At 37.0% G+C, this 24,052-nt stretch overlaps 1 protein-coding gene and 1 long non-coding RNA gene across 5 annotated transcripts in view; both read left to right on the top strand.

Annotated features, from left to right (window-relative positions):
- Positions 1 to 23,676, top strand: part of ano3 (anoctamin 3) — a 40,728-nt gene extending 17,052 nt beyond the window's left edge. For 2 of the 4 annotated variants that reach the window (XM_078948665.1, XM_023955736.2), the window contains 23 exons: positions 487 to 611; positions 709 to 864; positions 946 to 1,046; positions 1,144 to 1,188; positions 4,580 to 4,711; positions 5,638 to 5,744; positions 6,190 to 6,245; positions 6,397 to 6,518; positions 8,244 to 8,378; positions 8,462 to 8,558; positions 9,800 to 9,860; positions 11,154 to 11,236; positions 11,310 to 11,450; positions 11,723 to 11,887; positions 12,018 to 12,054; positions 12,130 to 12,241; positions 12,474 to 12,531; positions 12,830 to 12,927; positions 13,137 to 13,285; positions 13,373 to 13,525; positions 18,744 to 18,894; positions 18,976 to 19,165; positions 19,386 to 23,676. In XM_078948665.1, the coding sequence (XP_078804791.1) occupies positions 487 to 611; positions 709 to 864; positions 946 to 1,046; positions 1,144 to 1,188; positions 4,580 to 4,711; positions 5,638 to 5,744; positions 6,190 to 6,245; positions 6,397 to 6,518; positions 8,244 to 8,378; positions 8,462 to 8,558; positions 9,800 to 9,860; positions 11,154 to 11,236; positions 11,310 to 11,450; positions 11,723 to 11,887; positions 12,018 to 12,054; positions 12,130 to 12,241; positions 12,474 to 12,531; positions 12,830 to 12,927; positions 13,137 to 13,285; positions 13,373 to 13,525; positions 18,744 to 18,894; positions 18,976 to 19,165; positions 19,386 to 19,568 (2,657 nt within the window). In that variant the 3' untranslated portion in view covers positions 19,569 to 23,676. Of the gene's footprint in view, positions 1 to 486; positions 612 to 708; positions 865 to 945; positions 1,047 to 1,143; positions 1,189 to 4,576; positions 4,712 to 5,637; positions 5,745 to 6,189; positions 6,246 to 6,396; positions 6,519 to 8,243; positions 8,379 to 8,461; positions 8,559 to 9,799; positions 9,861 to 11,153; positions 11,237 to 11,309; positions 11,451 to 11,722; positions 11,888 to 12,017; positions 12,055 to 12,129; positions 12,242 to 12,473; positions 12,532 to 12,829; positions 12,928 to 13,136; positions 13,286 to 13,372; positions 13,526 to 18,743; positions 18,895 to 18,975; positions 19,166 to 19,385 lie in introns of all 4 variants that reach the window. The other 2 variants (XM_078948664.1, XM_023955735.2) reach the window with 1 other exon arrangement.
- LOC144992443 (uncharacterized) lies at positions 15,586 to 16,427 on the top strand. The gene is made up of 3 exons (XR_013656406.1): positions 15,586 to 15,672; positions 16,098 to 16,208; positions 16,289 to 16,427. It is a non-coding gene; the product is annotated as an uncharacterized LOC144992443 (long non-coding RNA).
- Positions 23,677 to 24,052: the final 376 nt, after the last annotated feature.

Raw genomic sequence — 24,052 nt, 5'->3', positions numbered from 1 at the left:
TGGTGTTTAAATTGCACCGTCTCTTGCCACAAGTAATGAATTTGTATAAATGCCTTTATTCTACACTGTGTGACAAAAAAAAAGGCAATTTTATGCTTTTGGCAAGAAATTGAAACTATGGGGCTACTGCATCATCAGCATACATTTTTTGGAAAGGCGGATACTTTGTGTTTTGCTTCACAGCATCTGGCTCCAAAGACATTTTGTTTCTGTTCAGGGTGACGAGTGAAGAGAAGAGCCAGAGAGGAGGAAAAGAAACTGGTGTACTTTCTGCCTCTGCACAGGGATCTTTTAGATTGCATCACGGTGTTGCTTCCTTGCTGCACCCACACGTGAAATTAGTGTTCAGCTTAGATCTCATTTCAAAGTTGGCAGCCAGATTAGGGAAAATATTGACATGAGCAACAAAGACAAGCTGCATAGGCCAAAGTCGTCAGTTCAGTAATGGTCTTATTGATCCTGCTCTCTTGTTTTTTGATACTGAAGATGGCAGACAAAACCATGTAGAAGAGACTGAAGTGAGAACATGTGAAACAAGAGCAGACCAGCCCTTCCTACTACAAAAGCCAATCAGTCGAGCTAAATTTGGAGCCCGCACAGTTTCTCTACAGGTACCAAATGCAAAGAAATACACTCCTTCAGATTCCACAACACTCTTAGGATGGACCACTGAGAAGCTTTGTCTGAGGAGAATCTTTCTTTCTCCAGGAAAAAGATCCGTCAAACTCTTCTGGCCTCTTTTTCCGAGATGGGAAAAAGAGAATCGATTACATCCTGGTTTACAAAAAGTCCAGTCCACAGGTGGAGAAGAGGTGCACATTTGAGAAGAATTTGAGAGCTGAGGGTCTCATGCTGGAGAAAGAGGTAAGAGAATGGCTCAAAGTAGCATCACTTTTCAACTTCATCGTTTGCAAACTAAGTGCTTTATGTTTTTTTACTTAAAAGCACTCCCTGACAAACAACGACATCATGCTTGTGAAAGTTCATGCTTCCTGGGATACACTTTGCAAATATGCAGAGCGGATGAACATCAGAATGCCTTTCAGGTAGCTAGAGAAAAGTATTTATGTCTAAATTAAGGTTTTTTTGTAACTTTTGGCAAATTATTGCACTGTCTAACATTTTTTCTCGTTTTTATCCAAGAAAAAAATGCTACTTTTCAGACAAGAGAAGCAAAGGCCTTGGCAGGTAAGAAGATTAGACACATAAGCCTGTCATCTCATTAGGGAAGAAGTTAACTCTTTAACACCAGAGCTTTAGCTCCAGTGTTGACGTTCTTTGAATAAGCACAAATCTATAACTGTTTATGCAATTAACATAATTCCAGCAGATTCTGAAGTGGAGAAAAGCACCGATATGCACTGATATGCAACACTTTACAGTAGCATAGGGCTTACAAAATTAACAAATAACCAGCTAAGCTGCCAGAATCTGTTGGAATTAGGTGAATTCCGATAACGGTCAGTTACAGTTATGGTAGCTTAAAATGTGAGTTATTTAGTTGTTGCCAGCAACATCTGCAGTGTTAAAGGGTTAACACCAGGGCTTTAGGTCCAATGTTCTTTGTATTACCGAAACATTACAGTAACATGCTTACTAAACGAATGTAAACCAACTGGTTCTGACATGAAGAAAAGCAGCAAAATCAGCGTAAAGCTACTTTAGAGTTACAGAAATTGCGCAAACTGTCAGAGTTAGTTTATTTTATATTTATTACTTGGGACATTTCCAGTATTAAAGAGTTAACAAACTGTGGGCCTCTGTGAGTTTTAGTTTGTAATTATTACCCTGACTCACATTTTTATCATTTACTCCAGTGCGGCTACAACATATTTTTACATTTGTGCTATAATTATACGGTAAATACTACATTTTTTTGACTTTGTATTTATCATAAAAATTCAAGCGATTCATTGAACTTTCACACCTTTTGGGAAAACCATTAAATTTACTTCTCTCTGCAGATCGCAGAGGGTTTTTTTCTCTGCTGACTGTGGCTTCCAGTTGCAGGTTTTTCGGTGCAGATAAATGGAACCACACAATCTCATTTGCATACTATTCTTTGATGTGATGTTTCGACTCTCTGCTGAACTTCAGATGTCTGTCATATTTTTTCCTTTGGATTGTGTATAAAAATAGCACAGCAACAACTGAAATGTACAAAACTGAAGTTTTTTTTGGATGAAATCATAAACTGTTTTCCCACAGTAAAGATTTTAGGTAAATGCAGCATTTTACATTTTATGTATTATATGTCATATAGGATATGGAGAAACACTTGTTGGTTTCTTTCCAGTGTTCTAAATGGCAATGAATGTTTTATTAACCTAAACATGTTGAGTGATGAACTAATAACTGCCTCTACCAAAAAAAAAGTAAAATTTTCTACAATGCAACAAAAACTTTAATTTTTGACTGAATCTGTAAATTGTTTAGAAAAATTAATAAGAAACCCTTGAATCTATATAACTTCTCATTTTAACAGGATAAGTGTCTAGAACAGAGCAGATGAGGGGGAAGACAGATGAAGCACTACTAAATATTGAATTAATTCAACAAGGCAAACAAATGATGCTGCAAAGTCAGGATATCTAATATTACTGGCTATACTGAGGAAGAATGTGACTGGTAGAAAGCAGCTGTGGTACTTAACCAAAACCTGTTGTGACACATGACAGAAAGAGACGGGACACAGTAGAATTTGATACTATTCTCTGTTTATTTGATCTATGGTCAAACAAATACTCTCCAGATCACTTTTTGTCTCCTGACCAGATACAAGCAGCATAACAGGCATAACATTTATTCTTAAGAGACTACGAATTAGAATAAATCCAGTTGTGTTGGTAATATGGATTTCTGTCTGGGAGCTGTGCATTCTCAACGGCACTCCTGAAGTTGTCCCTTCACAAGTTTGTATCCAGCAGAAATGGCTGTTTCTCAGAAACATGGCATTTGAATGAAAATTCATGAACAAATTTCTGGTGACATGTAAAAACCGCAGATTCCTCAACAAAGCAGGACTAGCATCTTAGCTGTTTTACAAAACAATCCTAGAATCTATATGTCGTGTAGAGTCAGCAAAGTTCATCATTTTCTTTAAAAGTGTAGATAGAGTTTCAACCTGGTTTTGTTTGAGGGATCACTAAAGCAAAATTAAGAGCTGGAAGCACAGAGTTTAAAAAAAAGAAAAAGATGTAAGAAAACAATTGAAATAAAGATTATATTCTTTATGGGGGTAAAAATTTGGTATTTGTTTAAAAGTTACTTTAGATATGTGCAGCAGAAACATGTTCAAGGAGTTAAAACTTTTACAAATGAGCACAAATCTACACTGCGGGAAGGTGTAGCCTAAAATAGGAAAAGAACTCTAATCTTAAGAAGAAATTCACTGGAAAATAGTAAAATTATCTGTCCATGAAGCAACGCATTTTACTTAATAAGAAATATCACAATAAGTATCAAAATATAGAAACAAGGCATTCCACAAAAGCATGCAAAAGGGAAAAATAAGCCTAAATTGCCTGAGTTACTTCTAAATGAATGTCAACAGCCCAATAGGAAGTGTTGTTTTTGCTGGTTCTAAGCAAATGGTTTGTATTTTTTGAGTTTCATTTGCCTAAACTGTAATTACAGTGACAAAAAAAGGGTCTATTAAAATTGAAATGGCTCAATTTAGTATAAAATGTACCGGTAAACTAAAAGATGAATACAATCTTTTTTCGACCATGAAGTTGGACCATCTTAATAAATCCTCATAAAATCTCGAAATGGCTTTTATTCTTATGCATAAATCTTAATTTTTGTTTCCAAAATACTTTCTATGAATGCCAGTCTACTTTTTCACCATTTATTGAACTTTAAAATAACATTCTTAAAATTGAACCATAAATTACAATGCAATTAGAGTTTATTTTTAATCAAGTTTCTCTATTGTCCAGAGTATGGAGCAAAGGTATTTTGCCTCATTTTAATGACTTTGTTTTTTTTTAGATCCTAGCTCTTAATCAGACAAAAAAAATTCTTAGCTGTGCTGACTATGAGAAGAGCTTGGAAAGGTGTGAAGCAAAGACAATTTAAAACAACTTCAAACCTGCTAACATATCTTGAAAGTCTAATAACAAGGTTTGGATTCTTTGCAAATATCAAATGGTTTGCAGTGAAGATGGGGAGACAAATCTCCCCACATTTTTGACATAACACCAATCCAAATGTTACAATATTTTGTATTCTGCAACATGATTGTGTGCGTTTAGATTTATGTATGTATGTACCTAAAAAGTTACATTTTGATTTAAAACTGTTAACAAAAGGATAAAAAGATTATTTTTGTAGCAGGGAACCTATTCATAGCAGTTGTACCTGTATAATGAACCCAGAGCTTAAAAATATTCATCTGAAAACTAATCACAAGGGTGATGTCAGAACTACATGCAGATTTACAATTTTCAGAGGGGGAGTTAGGCTTTTAGGGGTTGTACTGGGGCAATAGCTTTGGCTCCACATGAAAGAAAACAATCTTCATATCGATCTGTGGGTAAAATCCTGTTGTGTGTGTGTGTCTGTGTGTGTGCAGCAGGTTTCATCTAAGATGTCAACAGATAAAGAACTGGTTTCCCAAAAATCCCATGAAGCTGGACAAAGAGGCCCTGCCCGACCTGGAGGAAAGTGACTGCTACACAGCTCCCTTCAGCAGAGCGCGCATGCATCAGTAAGAGTAATGTTCACCCACTCATGGATGCTGCAGTGATCATTAACAAATATGATCACGGTGCCACCGAATGGCATCCTGAGACAATAGTGATAAATCATCAGCACTGTGTTTTTTCCTCCCAGGCTACACATTTGCTTGTGGATCTGGATCTCTCTGCTAAATGTAGAAGACACGGAACAGAAAACTTCACGGGGATTCTTATTTATACATTATTATGGCCTGCAGCAGTGACTGACTGCATAGACCATAATGTTTTTTCGCAGTTGGAAAAATTTCTGCACCTTTGAACCAAAATTTGATCCCCGCGAACATGCGCGAAAGTCACCAAAATAAGCATACACCTGCCATCAATACCATACATAAGTAATTTATATTCAAGAAGATCTCTATTTATTAAGTCAAATGCTTTTTTAAATCCACAAAACAAACAAAGGTACTTTTACTTTCTTGCAGTCTAGCTCTCACCACCAAGGACAAAACATAAATATTGTCAAAACACGCTCTATTTCTCCTGAATCCATTCTGCTCCTCTACAAGGAATTGGTTTGTTTCTAGATATTCAGATAACCGATTATTTAAAATACTAGAAAACACCTTATACACTGTACTCAGAAGACTAATGCCTCTATAATTCAGAGGGACTCTTTAATTTTAAATTAAATCTGAGCTCAGAAGCCAAAGCAAGAAGATACGATCACAAATTAAACTAAAATATTTTTCTTGAATTTTTGCTTTAAGTTTTCAGGTGTTTTTTTTTTTTTAAAGCGTCTTTTTAATAAAAGGCATCATGTTGTGTTTTACAGAATCCCACTTTGTATCAGTTATGTTATTGTTTATTTTAGATTATGAAAAAGCCATAAATTAGCATGATCTTTGACTGTCGCATGATGGTTAACTGAAGCATTTTGATTTTTACCTTTTAGTTTCACTATCAGCAATAGAGAAACATTCTTCTCAAACTCGACCAGAAGCAGAATAGTTCATCATGTCCTGCAGCGCACCAAGTATGAAGATGGAAAATCTAAGATGGGTACGGTTCTTCAATTGCTCATTCTTCACTTCACTCGTCATGGTTGAGTATCAACCAGCACTAGTTTTTTTAATATAGCATATTCACTTGACTCTTTTTTAGTACAAGCATACATGTAACTTTCCATGGCTGAAGTGGGTTTTGGAATAAACGTTTTTGTATTCGTTTTGACCCATCCATGTTTAGAGTAACCAAAAGAGAAAGAATCTAGTTCATTCTGTATTTGTTCTGCGTTTAGTGCCTGCAGTTTCTGTAAAAATCCGGCTTGAAGAAGTTATTTGCAGCTTGGAAATTTTTACCCTGAAGTTAACAGGATTCCACCATTTTGAAGCAAAAATTTTGTAGATTAATGATAGTCTCAGAGAAAATAAAGGTAACCAAAAAGTAACCTTATGTAAATGCTTGCTTCAGCAGTTCTAATGATGTGGGTCTGACTTTTCTTCAGGCATCAACCGTTTACTGGGTAACAACACATATGAGGCCGCATTTCCTCCACATGAGGTCAGTTAAGTTCCGTTTCTACTGAAGGGGCAAGAATAAGACATTTTGGTTAAATGTCAAATGCAACTCTTGAAAAAAGTTAAAGTAATTCAACTTTCAAATGTCACCCGTTTATGTTGGGAATTATTTTCTGTGTTCTGTGTCCCCGCAGGGCGGTTACAAAAGTCGGCATCCCATTAAAACTCATGGTCCTCAGAACCACAGGCATCTTTTGTATGAGCGCTGGGCCCGCTGGGGGATCTGGTATAAATATCAGCCTCTGGACCTCATCAGGTTAACACTATTATTATATTTTTAATGGTCTTGACTTTTGCCCAGTCATACCTCTCATTGAAATTTGAGATGCGCTGATTTAGAAATGACTGCAGAAACTCCTTCAACACTCCAACCTTTCTTTTTGTGTGATTTTAGAGCTGAGAAAATGTACTTTCTTGCCAAAAGCACAGATACAAATGTTAAATATTAAATTTTATTTTGGCTTTGAGGCTTTTATTTGTTAAATCTTAAAGTTAACATATAAAGGTAGGCTCACTCATTTTCTGGAAGTCACATTGTAATTTTAACACTTGCAGTTTGGTTTTTTTTAGTCTACTTGCTTCCAGCTATCTTAAGTCTGTGGGGTTTCCTTTACGCGTGTCCCTTTCCTCAGCCAAAATTCATAATGAACCAGGGTCAACAAATAAGCTCATTATTTCAAAATAACTGAAACAGTTTTTATAGAGACTTTTTGAAACAAGTGTAATCTAAAGGGCTATCTTCTTAGTTTGTAAGTGCTAACTGTGAAGCATAAAAAAGGCGTTGACCATCCCTTTCTGTTTTCCAGTCAAAGAATTATAGCAAGTTGGTTAATTTCCTCAGAGTAATGCTGAATTTACCAATACTCCATCTGCTGAGCTATTATTTAAAACATATCTGAACCCAGCCAGCAAGGCCATGTGTGTGCCCCATACGGTTGAAGTAGTGAGCAAACCCACTGAGTGTCCACTCAAGCCAATGTGGGCAAACACAGGTGGAAACTGCAGACAAACCTATCTAGGGCCACTTTTAAACCATAAGGGGCCTACTTGGCCTTGCTGACTGGGAACTGATCATAAAACACCTTTGTTTTGTAGTTTGTGCATCTTTGAAGAGTGTGTCACAGTAAAAGTCTTGAATTCACCTGGAAAGCTTTCCATCCATTCCTCCTAAAAAGTGTTTATTTCTGTCTATTTTTTGTTGTTGTTGTTGTTGTTAAAGACTGATATTATTCTCAGCGTGCCTTTTTGAAGGTGTCTGTTGGGAATTCAGAGTTTTTGTCAAGATTTTGTTTTCCTCTTAAATTTTAAGGCTGCTGTTTGTCACAATGTTGTGCTCTTAAAATAAATGAAATTTAGTCCTTGCTTTTCCAATAAAAAGTTTTCTTTAGGACACGACCTGCAGTCTAAAGGGATGGAAGTCCATCTATTATCAATGAACTGTTGGACCCTTTTCTCTCTTAACGCAGCTTTTTTCATTGAAAGTAAACCTTTGCATTTTAAATGTATGAACCAATATAGCGTATGCTTAAATTTCAACAGTTTTGATTTTACGCTTGTTTTACAAGATACTGAATTTCTTGTTGATAATGCAGAAGGATTCTTTTAGGACTAACTTGTACAGTTAAGATTTTTTGCAAACGTCATCCATCAGAAGAAACATTTAAAGTCATCTTCATTTAATCTAACTTTTTTTTTGTTTTCTGAAAATTCTGCACCCCTGAAACTACAATTTTTATCCCATAGTCTTTTATCCCACACCGCTCTTTTTGTAGACAAACCCTTTGTCTTCTTCAGTACCTCTTCAGGATCAAGAAGCAGATATTTTTTTATCATATTTACACTGGCAGCTCCTTTGTTCAAGGAAATGTCTAAATTCTCCCTCAAATGCACCTTGAAAGAAAGCAGCCTGGTTTAAACAAGTGTTTACAGGAATTATTTGTGGAGATTTTTTTACCACACTCTTTGTTTGTGTTGCTCCCAGGCGCTACTTTGGAGAGAAAATTGGTCTTTACTTTGCGTGGTTGGGTTGGTACACTGGCATGTTAATCCCTGCAGCCCTCGTCGGTGTCTTTGTCTTCCTTTATGGACTTTTCACTATGGACTCAAGCCAAGTCAGGTGAGTGTACAGTTATGTTGTCTCCAATCATGTACACATGCTCTAAGTGTGGAGGATCTGTGATTTGTTATTCCCTATTTCAGTAAAGAAATTTGTGAGGCAAACACCACCATCATGTGCCCTATGTGTGAGGAAACCTGTGAGCCGTGGACGCTGAGCGACAGTTGTGTCTACGCAAAGGTAAGAGCAGATTTTAGAATTCAGACTGCCATGAGAGATATATATACTCACTGGCCACTTTATTACTTATTTACTAACTGCTCGTTATTGCAAATTTCTAATCCGCCAATCACATGGCAGCAACTCAGTTCATTTAGGCATGTAAGCATGGTCAAGACGATCTGCTGCAGTTCAAACTGAGCATCAGAACAGGGACGAAAGGTGACTGGAGGGAATTTGAACGTGGCGTGGTTGTCGGCGCCAGACGGGCTGGTCAGATTATTTCAGAAACTGCTGGGATTTTCACCCACAACCATCTCCACGATTTACAGAGAAGGATCTGAAAAAGATAAAAATATCCAGTGAGCGGCAGTTCTTTGGGCAGAATTGTCTTGTCAGCGGTTAGAGGAGAATGGCCAGACTGGTTCCAGCTAATAGAAAGGCAACAGTAACTCAAAAACCACTGGTTACAATTGAGGTTTGCAGAAGCACATCTCTGAACACACAACACATCCAACCTTGAAGCAGATGGACTACACCAGGTGCCACTCCTGTCAGCTAAGAACAGGAAACTGAGGCTACAATTAACATAGGCTAAACTCGACAATAGTGGTGAAATGGTGTGGGGGGTGTTTTCTTGTATCTTATTTCTTGTTCTTAATACCAGTAGAGCATGGCTCAACGCCACAGCCTACCTGCAACAATTACCTGAGTATTGTTGCTGACCATGTCCATCCCTTAGTGTACCATCTTCTGATGACTATTTCCAGCAGGATAAGATGCCATGTCATAGAGCTGGAATCATCTCAGACTGGTTTCTTCATCATGATGATGAGTTCACTGGACTCAAATGGCCTCCACAGTTACGAGATCTCAACCCAATAGAAACACCTTTAGGATGTGGAGGAACAATAGATCTGCATCATTTATGAGCAGACGACAAATCTCCATCAGCTGTGTGACGCTATCATGTCAATATGGACCAAACTCTCTTACTTTCCAGTACCTTGTTGAATCCATGCCATGATTAAGGCAGTTCTCGAGGCAAAAGGGGATCCAACTGGGTCTACTTAATAAAGTGGCGAGTGAGTGTTTTTATTTCAGTAATTTTGAGGACCCAGACTGATCCAAAACTATCAGTAAGAATTGTCTGTGCTTGTCAGAAGAATGCAGAGCCCACATTTGAGTCTGATTCAAGCAAAACTGTGGACACCAAACCTGTGGACTCACAAGTCTTCTCTCCTCTTTTTTTCATATTTTAGGTGACTCATCTATTTGACAACGGTGGAACTGTGTTCTTTGCTATCTTTATGGCTATCTGGGGTAGGTTTGGTGTTTTTTTTTGTTTGTTTTTTTGTCTGTTGCCTTGGCCTCACTATCTGTTTGATGCAAACACTTTTGCAGCTCAGATCTATTTATTCAAGAGAGTCAGTGCTCATGCCTTCGCTTCCCACTCAACTTCTGTAAACGCATTAAGTTTTTCAGGTGGGAATTTTCAGCACAATAAACAGGCTGTGGTGCAAAAACAAAAAGGGCTGCAGTCTGTAACGTGCTGGCAGAGAATAAATAATGGTCCGCTCTTACAGACTGTATTTGAACTTGCATGCGGATGTAATTAGCTGGATTAACCTCTCTCCCTAAAGAGAGGGTTATCGTTCGCCTGGCAGAGATCTACAAATGGTGGCATGATACTGGTATAACTATAATATCTTTCTAGCGTGAATCCTTTTTCCACATTCTTCTCTCTGCCAACAGGGAAAGTAATCGTGAGTTTCAGAAGGGAAAGCTTGGCTCACTCTCTTCTTTGTTTGGGCTAAATGAGGTCAAGGAAGGTCCAGTTTTTAATCCTGTTGAAAAGCTTTCAGCACCGTTGAACAAAAGAATACTGCGTGGATTGAGTGCTCCTCAGCTTTGATGTGAGCTTGAAAAATGTGTTTGCTCTAAAAAAGCATTTTTCCGGGATTTTTTTTTATTACTTATGTGCTTTTTAATTTTACTCTAATCAACCTTCAAGAATCTTGTGGTTTTTAGCTTTTCATCAGTAAAGCACAAAGAAGAATCCAAATTTCATAAAAGAACATGAAAAATGTAAAAATAAAATTATATTTACCAGTGTAGAACTTCTTTTTATGATTTTGAAGACAACCTTTTAACAAATATAGAGTAAAACCTTTTTTTTGTAGCTTAATCTTTCGTTAAAATGTTTGTTTAGTGTTGGAACTTATCAGAGTTTTCACTGTAAAATCTTGTTTCTGATGCTGCAAAATAGCAATAGAGAGACACAAAGGAAGTGTCCCCCCCTCAAGGATTTAACTTTTGAAATTCTCAAACAGAAAATGTCACAACCTTATAGTTGAACTGCTGAAGAAGAGGTTTGCTGTTGCTACTTCTCTTTGCTTCCTCACAAAGCCAAAGCGGAGTTTAGACCCCTGCTGTGATCAGGCTCCTCATTTATGGAAGCGACTGCATGAGCTGCATTCAAAGGATTTTATCATAATGAGCTGGAGGTTTTTTTATCAGCATTTCCTTCTTGGTGCCTGTTCCCGTGCATTCAGTCATGTGTGGCACATTTATCAGAGGAACAATTACATGGTGAATGCCTGATCTTTTCTGCAGCCACTGTATTCCTGGAGTTTTGGAAAAGGAGAAGAGCTGAGCTGACGTATGACTGGGATCTGATTGACTGGGAAGAAGAGGAGGTAATCCAGCTATGCCGTTCAAAACAAACGGCAAATTTGATTACTTACTAAAGTGGCTTTATTTGTTCATCAGGAGGAACTGAGGCCTCAGTTTGAGGCCAAGTACTCCAGGAAGGAGAGGGTTAACCCCATTTCTGGCAAACCGGAACCCTTCCAGCCCTTCTCGGACAAACTGAGCCGCCTCATGGTGTCTGTATCTGGAATATTCTTCATGGTAATTCCTTTGATCTTTGTGTAAGCAGTCCTTTTGAGATTCCAGCTCAGTGTTAGTTCACACCTTTTGGACAGCTTTGTGTTTGCAGTAGTATAACAGCGCCCCCTACTGGGAAGAAGTATATTTTTTATAGAAATTGTACATTCAGGTACTCTTAATTAAAGCACTTTCAATCTGTATTTGTTGATATTAGGTTTTTCCATAAAGTTACCTATTTAATATTAAAGTTTTTATATGCTTTGAACTAGAAGATTCTCTCTTGCCTTTACCAGATTTCCCTGGTTTTAACCGCCGTGTTTGCTGTGGTCGTTTTCCGGCTTATTGCAATGGAGAAGTTTGCTTCCTTCAGATGGCATTTTGTTAAGAAGAATTTACAATTTGCCACATCAGGCACTGGCGTCTGTCTCAACTTTATGATCATCATGTCTCTCAATGTGGTGGGTGTCTGCACAGTCATCATCTGGCACATTTGCATTTCCTGTCAAAAAATGTTCATAAACTGTTAGTGCTGCTGTCTTTTCTTTAACTTTTTCAATTTGACATTTAGAATCTCTTTTATTTTGGTAGGTATATGAAAAAGTGGCCTATCTGCTGACTAATTTAGGTAAGTGCTACACTTTTTAAGATCTCTTCACTTCTTGGATAAGTGCAGAGTATTAACTTTGTTCTTCTTTGTCAGAGCACCCACGCACAGAGTCTGAATGGGAGAACAGCTTTGCTCTGAAAATGTTCTTGTTTCAGTTTGTGAATTTGAACAGCTCCACCTTTTATATTGCCTTTTTCCTTGGAAGGTAAGCCAACTTCTCTTAACCTTGTGTTTGTTTACACAAAAATACATGAGGGGCATGTGCAAAGAGGACACCACGTATGCAAATTTCCCTCTACTTCTTTACAGTACCATTTGGATATGATTATCATCGTTATCAAAACACTGACATAGCTGATATTCTCATTTCTTCTAAGTTTTCTCGATGAGTTTCCCTGTGTTTTGATAACTGAATCAGCACCTGTTTATTTGCCCAGGTTTGCTGGCAGGCCTGGAAAATACAGTAAACTCTTTAATCGATGGAGGCTGGAGGAGGTGAGTGCAATTAGGCATCAGAATAAGTCTGTAATCATATCAGCATCACCAATGCTGATTACTACACTCTATATTTGGGTGTGTTTATGTAACCGAGCGATTTGTCTCCCTGGTAATCTTCTTTTTGTCTGTGCATATCATTTATCCTCCTAAATTTGGAAAATAGGCATTTTAATCATTTGAAAACAGAAGATAATAGTTGAGCATGCTCCTTTGTTCTCTCATAACTTTACATTATCAGACAGGAAACACTCATTCTCCAGTTGTTTGTTTTTCAAATGTGTTTTTTCTCTCTCAGTGTCATCCAAGTGGTTGCTTGATTGATCTGTGCCTGCAAATGGGAGTGATCATGTTCTTCAAACAGATCTGGAACAACTTCATGGAGCTTGGTTATCCGTAAGTTGCACATTATCATAATGAAGTGCATGTTTTTCTCTAAATTCATCGCTAAGAACACTTTTTTTGAGCTTATTTCAATTAAAATATTTTTTGGTGCAGAAAAACATCCAAAATGTGTGTGTTGCTACATGGAAAAGCTCAAAATGAACTTGTTGCCCTGTCTAAGAGAATTTATTTACTTGACTGTTGAATTCTTGCGTTCTTAGTCTGTTGCAGAACTGGTGGTCCCGTCGAAAGATCAAGAAAGGGGGTGGTGGTGGGCAGAATGTAGAGACCCAGCTTCCACAGTGGGACAAAGACTGGAATCTGCAGCCGATGAATGCTCATGGATTGGTGGATGAATACCTTGAAATGGGTAATTCTTCGCATTTCTCTGCTGTGTTTGACTAATACATTAAACAAAAACTGTGACTCACAATGTTTTATTTTTTTTCTTCTGCAGTTCTCCAGTTCGGTTTCACCACCATTTTTGTCGCTGCATTCCCCCTGGCTCCCCTCCTTGCTCTGCTCAACAACATCATTGAAATCCGACTAGATGCCTACAAATTTGTCACTCAGTGGAGGAGACCAATGCCGGCCAGAGCTACGGATATAGGTTTTTCCATCATTATCATGTCTGTTCTTTTTTAGAAGAGATATTCTATCCCATTCCTCACTTTCTGCATCCTTGATTCCGCTCCTTTAGTTGCTTTTGTGAACCATAGTTGTTTCCTCCTGTGAGATGTCCACTGGTTTCCACAGCCTTATATAGTATTTATAAATATTAATGGTGTAAAGATTCATTTTAACGATTCGATTCATATCATAATTTGTAATTGCCGAATTGATTCATAGTCGATTTTGGTTCATTTTTAACAATCAAATTCGATCCGATTCACTGATCTCAAATGGATCCAGGATATCTTTAGGCAAAAAGTTTGCTAAGTTCAGTTCACTGTTGTTTTTCCACATCAAAATAATCCAAAGGGAACATTATTAGAACTTTCTACCACACTGTATGGTCATGTGTCTTAACAAAATTCAAAGTGTTTCCACACTGGAATAATGGTTGATCATTTTTGCTGACAAAATGTCTGTTGTCCACAGTAATGAGACTAAGTCGTTTTTACATCATAGTGAAATAAACCCACCGTGCCTCAATCCAAATGGTATTTTCCAATATCGATATAATCGATTTATTTCGTTTTGACGCTATTTAGTAATAATAGGTAGATTTAATTAACAACTTGCCTCACAAATTGATCTGGTTGGATCATAGGACTATAAATCAATTAATAAATTAAGTCGATTAATCATTGCACCTATGATAACAATTTGATGTAAAAACATTCAGAAAAAAATCATTTGTTTAGTTTTTATCTTTTCAAGTTGGAATCATCAGTACCATCTTCTTTTTCGCTAAATTAAAAGTATTATTTACACATAATTTTTCTTTTCTATCAATACAGTTTACAAACTAAAGAAGTGTTTTTTTAAGTCATTGATTTTAAAATTTCCAAAGGCCAAAATTTATAGAAAGAACCTTTTTTTTCAATAATAACATGATGTGGTGACTTAAGATATGCATGATGTGGAGATGAATACGCCTCTCTGTCTCCTTCTGTGCCACCATATGCTGCACCTCATGTCTCATCAGCCCACATCCTATATGATAACAAACACCCTAATAAATGCAGTTCTTTATGTATCGCACAATTAAACCAAGAGTGCATCCTGAAAGGTTCTTCAGCGGGAAAGACAAAAGCCGATCACACAAAAATAGAATGCTGACAAATAATTTGTCAATTAAAATAAAAATTAAATGCAACAATGACATTACAAAAAATGAGCCATCAGACTCGGTTTAATGAGAATTGCATTCTTGTAGTTAAGCCTGCTGGAAAATTTTTAATCAACAACAAAACACAAAGAAAATCATCAGTGTGACAACAAAAGGCTACAAGAACAGTTTTCTTCTTTTTCTTCAATGCATTTTGACCTTGTGGCTACGGTGGCCCTGAAGTGCAAAGCATTCAACAAATCACTCGATACAAAAACATTTTTAAGATCACAACAATTAAAAAAAAAAAAAAAATTTAAAAAGCAGCATTACATTTTAGAAAACAAAACAAAATTTCAGAAACCAAAACTTGAAAAACAAAAATGACAAAAAAAAAACATTTCAGAAAACAAAATTAATTTCCAGGAAAAAAAAGGAAATATTAAAAAATGAAAACATTTCAGAGAAAAAAAAAATCCAGAAAAAAAATGAAATATTAAAAAATGAAAAACATTTCAGAAAAAAAAATTCCAGAAAAAAAATGAAATATTAAAAAATGAAAAACATTTCAGAAAAAAAATGAAATATTAAAAAATGAAAAACATTTCAGAACACAGAATGAATTTCCAGAAAACAAAACGAAATCTTCAAAAATGAAAAACATTTCCAAACCGGAAAAGGCAGGTACTATGGGACAACGCTGATTGGATGATGATTTTTGTCAATCATTTGAACTGAAAAGTATTTTAAATGAAGCGATGACGGATTTTATCGTCCAAACAACAATGTACTATAATAATCCACGTATTTCCCATTTATATATCAAATAAAAAATGCAGCAAACTGTTAATGAACTTTAAAATTATTTTTTTAACATTTCGCCTGACACACGGTCACCCGGAAGTAGTTTGTGAGCACTTTTACTTTGAACGCTGTGCGCTAATGTCTACGGCTGCGACGTTCACGCTGTCAATCATCTCTAGGTAAGAATCAATTCTGTGATCTTTTCTTTTGTCAGTCACATGTCTCTAAGGATGTTAATTTTAGGATGTTAAAGTGCTGCTTTGAAAAGATAATTTCTTTTTATCTTGCGCATGCGCAAAAAGAACCCGATGGAGACGAACCGTCTTCACATGATAGCCGTTCCCGTTTTCGGTGACAACATGAGAGAAAAAGCTCCGAGCCAGCCTGATTCTGTGATTTATACAGTAATTACAGTAATTATATGGCATCAGTGTTGCTAAAAATCGACTTTAAGACTGAAATCAGTAAACAAGTTCTTATGGGAAATAATATTTAAGTGCATTGTATATTTTAGAACCATGCATATACACATATACTGAAACTTAAAAATGAACTTTAAAGTTTATAAAATACTTAATTGAATTAACATGTGATATTTCTGCAGGTGAAGTTTCTCAAAGCGAAGTTCCAGAAAGATTTGTGCTGCAGAAGAACAGATGGCAGCTCTAGGAATACAAGAAGACTAAAGTCATTCATATCATTGTGCAGTGTACAGGCAAGTCACCATGATTTATGTGAAATGTAATCAATAAATATTATTTAACCTTAATATCTATTTTTTTTTTTAAATTGCAGGTCCTTTAAAAAAACGTCTTTAACCTGCTGCATAAGCCTGATTAGTTGTAAATGATGCAGTGGGGAGTGAAAAACAAAGCACAATTCCTGGCTTTAGTGTCCGGCTGATGATCTGGAAATCACATCTATGAGGAATCGCATCAAACACTTGTACAACTCCAAACAACTTAATGTTCCTTTAAGCAAAACTCCAGTTTAAAATGTTCATATTAGGCTTGCTTCATTTAGGAGTTTTTCCATGTTTACCATTTTAGGTTTTAAAGCTTTATTAACAAAGATGATGTTTGATTTTTAAAGCTGTTGTTTAGAAATGTTTTTTTGTCAATGAAAAAACTGAATGCTGATGTGAGGATTGTAATAATGGATATGAAAATAAACAAATTTGTTTCATAGCAATGCAGTATATTTATTGAAAACTTAACATGAATACGTTATTCAGTAACAGAAACAAAGAAACGGTTGTGGATTTTCCTTTATGGGCTTCTTCATGCAGTCAATCAAATGTTGCGCTTACAATCAGCATTTACTCAGCGTACCTGTCAGTAACATTAGAGGAAAAAATGCATCTGGGAAAAGTCTGTTTGTGCTTAACAACTATATCAAAAAGAGTCATGTCAGGGAAGTTTTGTCCACATTGCTGCTCAGCATCACATCCAGAGGAAGATGCACAGGTAAGGGACCCCAGTTCCTGCTCGTACATGCTTGCAGCTTCCTCTGCACTGGACTCCAGCTCCATTGAAATCCCTGACAGAAATAAATTAATAAATTAAAAATCCCTGACAGAAAAACATCAGCTGCCGTTCATCTTTCATTCAGGAAAAAGTTGAGTTCATCAAAATGAGGAGAAAATGGGTTAAACCAGAAATTCATTAGGGAGGGGTCAAAACACCAAACTCAGAATAAAATACATTATTTCAGTCTTATAAAAAATACAGTCTAAAACAATTTGGTATTCCTCCTCTGCCTGAAAGACTAAAACGTTTTTTTTTAAAGATTTATTTTACACTACAGACTTTGCCACCTTTAGTTACACACCTGTACATGTCTGATGATGTGCACATCAAGTCATTTACTGTCATGTTTCTGTGCACTGACACACTCTAAAGTCACAGATCTTAATAGTGTGAATGAGAAGCATTCATAAATGTTATTCTGAGACACAAACTGCTGCAGTTTACCTGACAGCTTTGCTGATTTATGCTGCTGGTACACCTGTCTGAGAATCCTGCCCACGTGACCCCCCCCCCCCCCCCCTCTCCAGCTGATGAGGTAACCTGTCATTAACGTATGACTGAAGGATCTTGGATCTGTCTGTAAACACCCACCTAGAAATCACGTTTAACGCTACATTTATTAGATCAAACAAATGTGCTTCCATACCTTATCAGTGGATGGCGGGACTGCATTTCCTGATGTGCGCCGTCTTTAACACCCGTTTCTTCGCAGCTGCTGCTTTAGACAGAATCCTCTCACGACATTTTGAAACATTTGTAAACCTGGTTGGTGTTGATATTTCTGGGTGCGTTCTGTCATCACATCCGCTAAATATTCAAAGATTAAAGTTTATGTTAACGTTTTACCGTCCCTTTCTTTGTTTACCTGCAGAACGGACGTCATCCACACAAACTACTTCCGGGTGACCGTTCTGCTTCAGACGAAATATTCAAAAAATATTTTAAACCTTCATTATCTGTTTGCTGCATTTTTGATTTAATATGTAAATGGGAAATACGGGAATTATCATGGTACATTGTTGGACGATAAAATCCGTCGTCGCTTCATTTAAAATACTTTTCAGTTCAAATGATTGACAAACATCATCATCCAATCAGCGTCGTCCCATAGTACCTGCCTCTTCCGGTTTGGAAATGTTTTTCATTTTTGAAGATTTCGTTTTGTTTTCTGGAAATTCATTCTGTGTTCTGAAATGTTTTTCATTTTTTAATATTTCATTTTTTTTCTGAAATGTTTTTCATTTTTTAATATTTCATTTTGTTTTTCTGAAATGTTTTCATTTTTTTTGTTTCATTTTGTTTTCTGGAAATAAATTTTTTTTCTGAAATGTTTTCATTTTGTAAAATTTCTTTTTTTTCCTGGAAATTAATTTTGTTTTCTGAAATCTTTTTTTCTTTTTTTTCTTTTTTCTTTTTTATGTTTTGGTTTCTGAAATTTTGTTTTGTTTTCTAAAATGTAATACGCTTTTTAAATTGTTGCTGTGATCTTAAAAATGTTTTTGTATCGAGTGATTTGTTGAATGGTTTGCACTTCAGGGCCACCGTATGTGGCTGCTGTTGATGAATTTTTCACACATAATAGGTTTAATATCCCACAGAGAACTCGTGTTTCATCCTGAAGCCCTGTCAGGTTTAAACTGATGACTTTCATGCTCATTGTTCTCGGTTTTTATAGGAACTAATGTTTAATTGACATGGTGTGTTTTTTTTTTGTATTACAGGTATCTGGCATGGCATTTTGGAGGGGATTGGTGTTCTGGCTGTCATTACCAACGCCTTTGTCATTGCTATCACCTCTGACTACATCCCCCGCTTTGTTTATGCCTTCAAATACGGCCCCTGCATGGACAAGGGCCAGCACCACGAGAACGAGTGTGTAAAACGCCTGGGATTTTAGCTTATCTGTAAGGATAGCTTGTGCTACTGTGTGACAGGTTTTTCTGGTCCTTCCAGGTGCCTGCAAGGCTATGTGAACAGCAGCCTGTCTGTGTTTGATATGTGGGAGGTGAATAACAGCAGTATGTCCAGATACTGCAGGTACAGAGATTACAGAGCACCCCCCTGGAGCTCGGTACCCTACAAGTTTACCCTGCAGTTCTGGCACGTCCTGGCTGCCAGGTTGGCATTCATCATCGTCTTTGAGGTTTGTCACCACATGCAACTAAAACATAATCTGCTCACAATGTAGCGGTTTCAATCTGCTGTAATATTTTTAGCCTTTGACTTTTTTTCAATTATAACTCTTAAACTCTTGGGGAATTTTGTATAATTCTTAAATACAACTTTTACCAAAAGCTAGAACTTAAAAATGAGATTTTCATGTTTTTTTAAGAGATAAAAGCTCTCCTGTTTTCCTCTTTCAGCACCTGGTGTTTGGAATCAAGTCATTTATTGCATACCTCATTCCTGACATGCCCAAGGATCTCTGTGATCGCATGAGAAGGGAGAAGTACCTGATGCAGGAGATGATGTATGAAGCAGAACTTGAACATCTCCAAAAGGAGAGGAAGAAGAACGGGAGGCAATATCACCACGAGTGGCCTTAGCTTTGTCCTCATGTGTCCTCTACCAGCCGCTTATGGATCAGCTCGCATTATTGCTTATTTTGTGTTTCTCAGCTTTGAGAGTCTAGCTTGTCGATTCTCTGCACCAAAGACAACCTCTTGAGATCCTCTCCCCCACTGGTCTGGCTTCAGTCCGAGCTCTGACTCAGAGTTCTCCCCGGCCATCTGTCCCACGTCCTAGTTTCTGCTCCACCCTCCCCGGTATCTCACCTGGCTGCGTCCACCAAGATGCTCTCAGCTTTGTGCTGTGTCATAGCTTCAGCTGGAAAATATTTGCAATTTGTAATGTTTACTATGCAGATCAAGGGCTGCAGATCACCGCTCACTTTTATCCCCCACCCCACCCTTGCACTTTGTGTGGCAGCTAGCACTTTGTTTTAATTCTGCAGCGTTTCAGCCCACAGCATGGACACATTTCCTGCCTGACAGCATCAGCAGAGCTGTTGTCACAGAAACTGTGGCACTAGACTTTTTTTTTTGTTTTTGTTTCTGGTAACAATAAAACTGACCCTATTCTTATAGAGTTACTATATATTGCTGTCGAAGCATGCTGATTGATGTCTGCAGGTGTTTCATTAGCACAGAAAAAAAAAACTACTTCCACCTCATCAACCATGGAGGATGTTGACATCCATCCAGTGCTTTTGAATAAGAGTTTGCATGGTAATGCTGTTTTGTACCTTTTAAAAGACAAAGTCTTGATGCCGAGTTTACGTGTGTGTGTGTGGGGGGGTGCGTGTGTGTACTCAGTGTGAGCTGTGTGTTATCTCTGCTTCTGCTGGGTTCGACCGTCTTGAGGAAATGTAAGCTTTAGTGAAATATGATTGTGCCTACAGTCTAACAATGTGATTGCACACCACAGTTGTGTCACCAACATCAAATCTGCCCTGTGTTGTGCAGCACGTGATTTCAATGCAAGAAATGTTTTTCTCTGGTCTTACTTACATCTGATCTGCTGCAAACTCCCCGAACTCTTTTGTAAGGGTTTCTTTTGGATGTGGGTCACACCACGATCTCTACGAAAGTCTGTGGTTTCAGTAATACGACTCTTGCCATGAACCATGTGAACACTCATCCAGCAACAGTCACAGATCCGCTCTTTCTTTCTGCTTCTCTGTTTTATATTTGCTGCTGGAAGCTCCAAAGTGTGGTTGAAACAGGGGACATATTGGAAACTCTTGTGGCTTGGATGTTTCAAATGTGCAAATACCTCCATCCACTGTCCCTCACTATACAAAAATGTATGCTTCTGTTTTAGTTTTTTATCAAACACTCAATCAAGAACAGCCCCCTCTGCCCGCTCCGATGGAAAGTGTTATCGTCAGGTTTTGTTGGATTCATATTTAACTGTGAACGTCTTTGTTAAAAGTCAGTCCTAATGAATGTGCAAAGTGAAATTAGGGAAGCTGGAGTTATGACTGACATTCATGTTTGAGACTAAATCCAAGTCAGGATAGTTTTTAAGTCCCACTCTGATCATCTTCTGATCTATTTTCAAAATGTTCTCAGTAGTCTTTTAATTATCATTATGTTGTTTTTAACTTAAAAAAAAACTGTTGTTTTCTAGGACATTGTTTTTGCAGAGCAGCAGTAGTTCTTTAGAAATTAACCTCTGAGTTGTGGGCGGTACCACTGGCAAGCCTACCCCCTTCCCATTATCCATCTGTTTACACTCTCTCCCAGGAGCTTACAGCCCCTTCTAACCCCAATCTAACAAAAAAATGGCAAGCAATATTGGAGCTATCCACATGTACAGTTTTGAGCCAAATTCCAACTTAGATGAGGAAAACGAAGACGTTCATGGATCTATTTGTCTGCGAGAGGATGCATCAGAATGAAGCGGAACAGGGAGCTGATGGCTTGCCATAGTAACTTGTACGTCACACTTGCAAGCTTTTTTCCAATGGCATTTTTCCATCTGCTCCTGATTTCCAACAATTTGAGTAAAGGAATACTCAGTAATGCAATTTTAAGATCAATTTTTATTATACATGTTCTCCATTTACAGAAAAACGCCACATGAGATTGAAAACACCAAAAACACAATTTTCATCAGAGTGGGTCTTTAACACTGGAAACAATCAACACCAATGAGAGGCTTTTGTGTTTGGTTTATAGCTGCTGCCCTAAAAACACAACAAAACAACGTTTGATTGAAATATAGATAAATGTAAACAAAATGTTGAAAAATGACATTACAATGAATGCACAATGTTTACCGTATTTGGATGTGTGTTTTCTGCTTTAAACTGATTTTTTTTCTACTTGTGTTACATGTAAATGTCAAAGTAACACCCACATTTCTCAGGTGTCCTTGGAAGGTTTAAAAATAATCAACTTTTTATCATATTTTCTAAGAGGCTAAAAATGATCCTGCTTATTTTAGATAGACACTTTTGCACTGTTGTGCTTTTGCATGACTTATAGTTACACCCACACAAAAAAAAGCATGGTTGACACGTTATGTAGTTTTTTGAATCAATGCAGTTACCATATTAGAGATCAGAAACTCCTGCTGTAAACACATGCTGCACGCTGTAAGCTGCAGGTTGTCAAACGCCTCTTTGTGCTCGTTTTCAGTTTATCGACTCATCATCTGTTTCAACAGGGGCAGGCAATTTCATCCCTTGTTATGTGAACAATGAAAACCTATGCATGCTGTTATCCTGGAGTGCTTTTTCATTTTGAACAGATGCAGCTGTTAATGTATTGGTACATTTGTACTGTAGAGTATGCATGTCCTAACACCTGCTTTTGACTAAAATAACTTTTGTAAAGTTGTTAACATCATCTCAAAACATATCACACATGGCTAATTTTTTCCTGTAATGTTTAGATTTGAAAGTGGGCTTATGGTGGGTTGATTGATCAAGCAGTATACTTTATACTGTTGAAATACTTTCTTTAAAGCTTCACAAGAAAGCATTCGTTTGGTACGTTTGTTCACAAGTCCAAACGTGGCAATGCACATCCAGCTTTTACCTGACATGTTAAGATTAACAAATATCAGCCATTTTATGTTGCAAAGTCCAGCCCTGTTTTGTTATATATCAAAACCCTGTAAGTTGAGTAATATGGAAAACTTGTCGGCACACCACGTTATTAATATGTTTTTATGGAGAAAAGCCTTTAAAAATAGTCAGACGTTTTTGCTTTTTCAGTTTTCTAAAAGTCTTTTCTGTCCCTCACATTTAAAATGGTTTATGTATGTAATTATTTACCTTTTGAATGAATTCAGAGAAAATTGAAACTGTCCTATTCGGCAAAAACAGTGCTCTGACCAACTTAAATTTGACTTAAAAAGTGGACATAAATATAAAAAGCCGGTGTGATTCAATCATTTAAAAAAAACAACTTCAAGACATTCTTTAGAAAACCTGAAAAATGATTATTAAAGAATGCTTTAAGAGATTACAATAAGGTTTGATTTTTCTGCGAGTAACTTCTTGAACTTTTTAGAGCAAAAATGTTTTTTTTATATTGCCTGTCATGAGGCTGTATTACCTCAGCAGATTAACCTCATCCCTCCTGGAATTTGATCCATAAACTTCTGTTAAAAAGATATTTTACCAATAAGAGCTGAGATCTTTAACCTAACTCAAAAGACTTTTTGTGAGGAATGAATGATTAAAGGACTTTGGGTGTCTAAGCTGATCCATTTTTCTCATTATTTCTTGATTTGATCTTCATTAGTACCATCATCGTACTAATACTAAGGCAGCACAGTAGTGGGATCAAGTTTTTGTGCTTTCTGGCAATAGTGCATAGGATTGACACTACTATTGATAATGACCTTGTGCATATCAGAGAGTATAGCTGTCTGGGGGGGGGGGGGGGGGGTAGTTTTCAGTTGTATGTCATGCTAACTAATAGGATTGTAGGCAACCTTAATGTGGGAGCACAGTGGCTTCAGCACATACATTTAACTGAATATTAAGATATCAGTCATGACATAAACTATCAATTGCATTGTTTACTTAAATCCTGTTTACATGTTTAAACACTGAAATGTATGCATATATAGTAACTGAATTTATTTGGATATCCCTCTTTTCTGTAATAAATCATGGATTGTATCTTTTAAAGTAAATGGCTTTTTGGATTATTATTTCTGTACGTATGGACAGTTTTTAAAAATCGTTTTTCAAATGAAAGCATGCAGAAGGCCACCCTTGTGCAGACACTGTTTATTTTTACTAACTTGTTATTATAAACCACAGGCCTTTTTTGCTAAATGGTGCTCATGAAAGATACTGTTAAGCAGATCAGGTATCTATAACGAGCCCACTATTTGACATCGCAATACTTTCCGAGCACAATATTGAAGTTTATCCGACAGTCCTGCCCAGCTGCTTTTCCATGCATGTCGCCTCAGCAAAACACCAGTCTTCATTTTTTACAAGATCTTAATATTCCAGAAGAAACGAGCAATATTGTGGCTTACTTTCAGTTCTGATGACAGATAT

The sequence above is a fragment of the Oryzias latipes genome, chromosome 6, assembly GCF_053564925.1.
Source record: "Oryzias latipes strain Hd-rR chromosome 6, Olatipes_Hd-rR_3.1".
NCBI lineage: Eukaryota > Metazoa > Chordata > Actinopteri > Beloniformes > Adrianichthyidae > Oryzias > Oryzias latipes.
The sequence above is the reverse complement of the archived record's forward strand: the minus strand, read 5'-3'. Positions and strand labels throughout refer to the sequence as shown.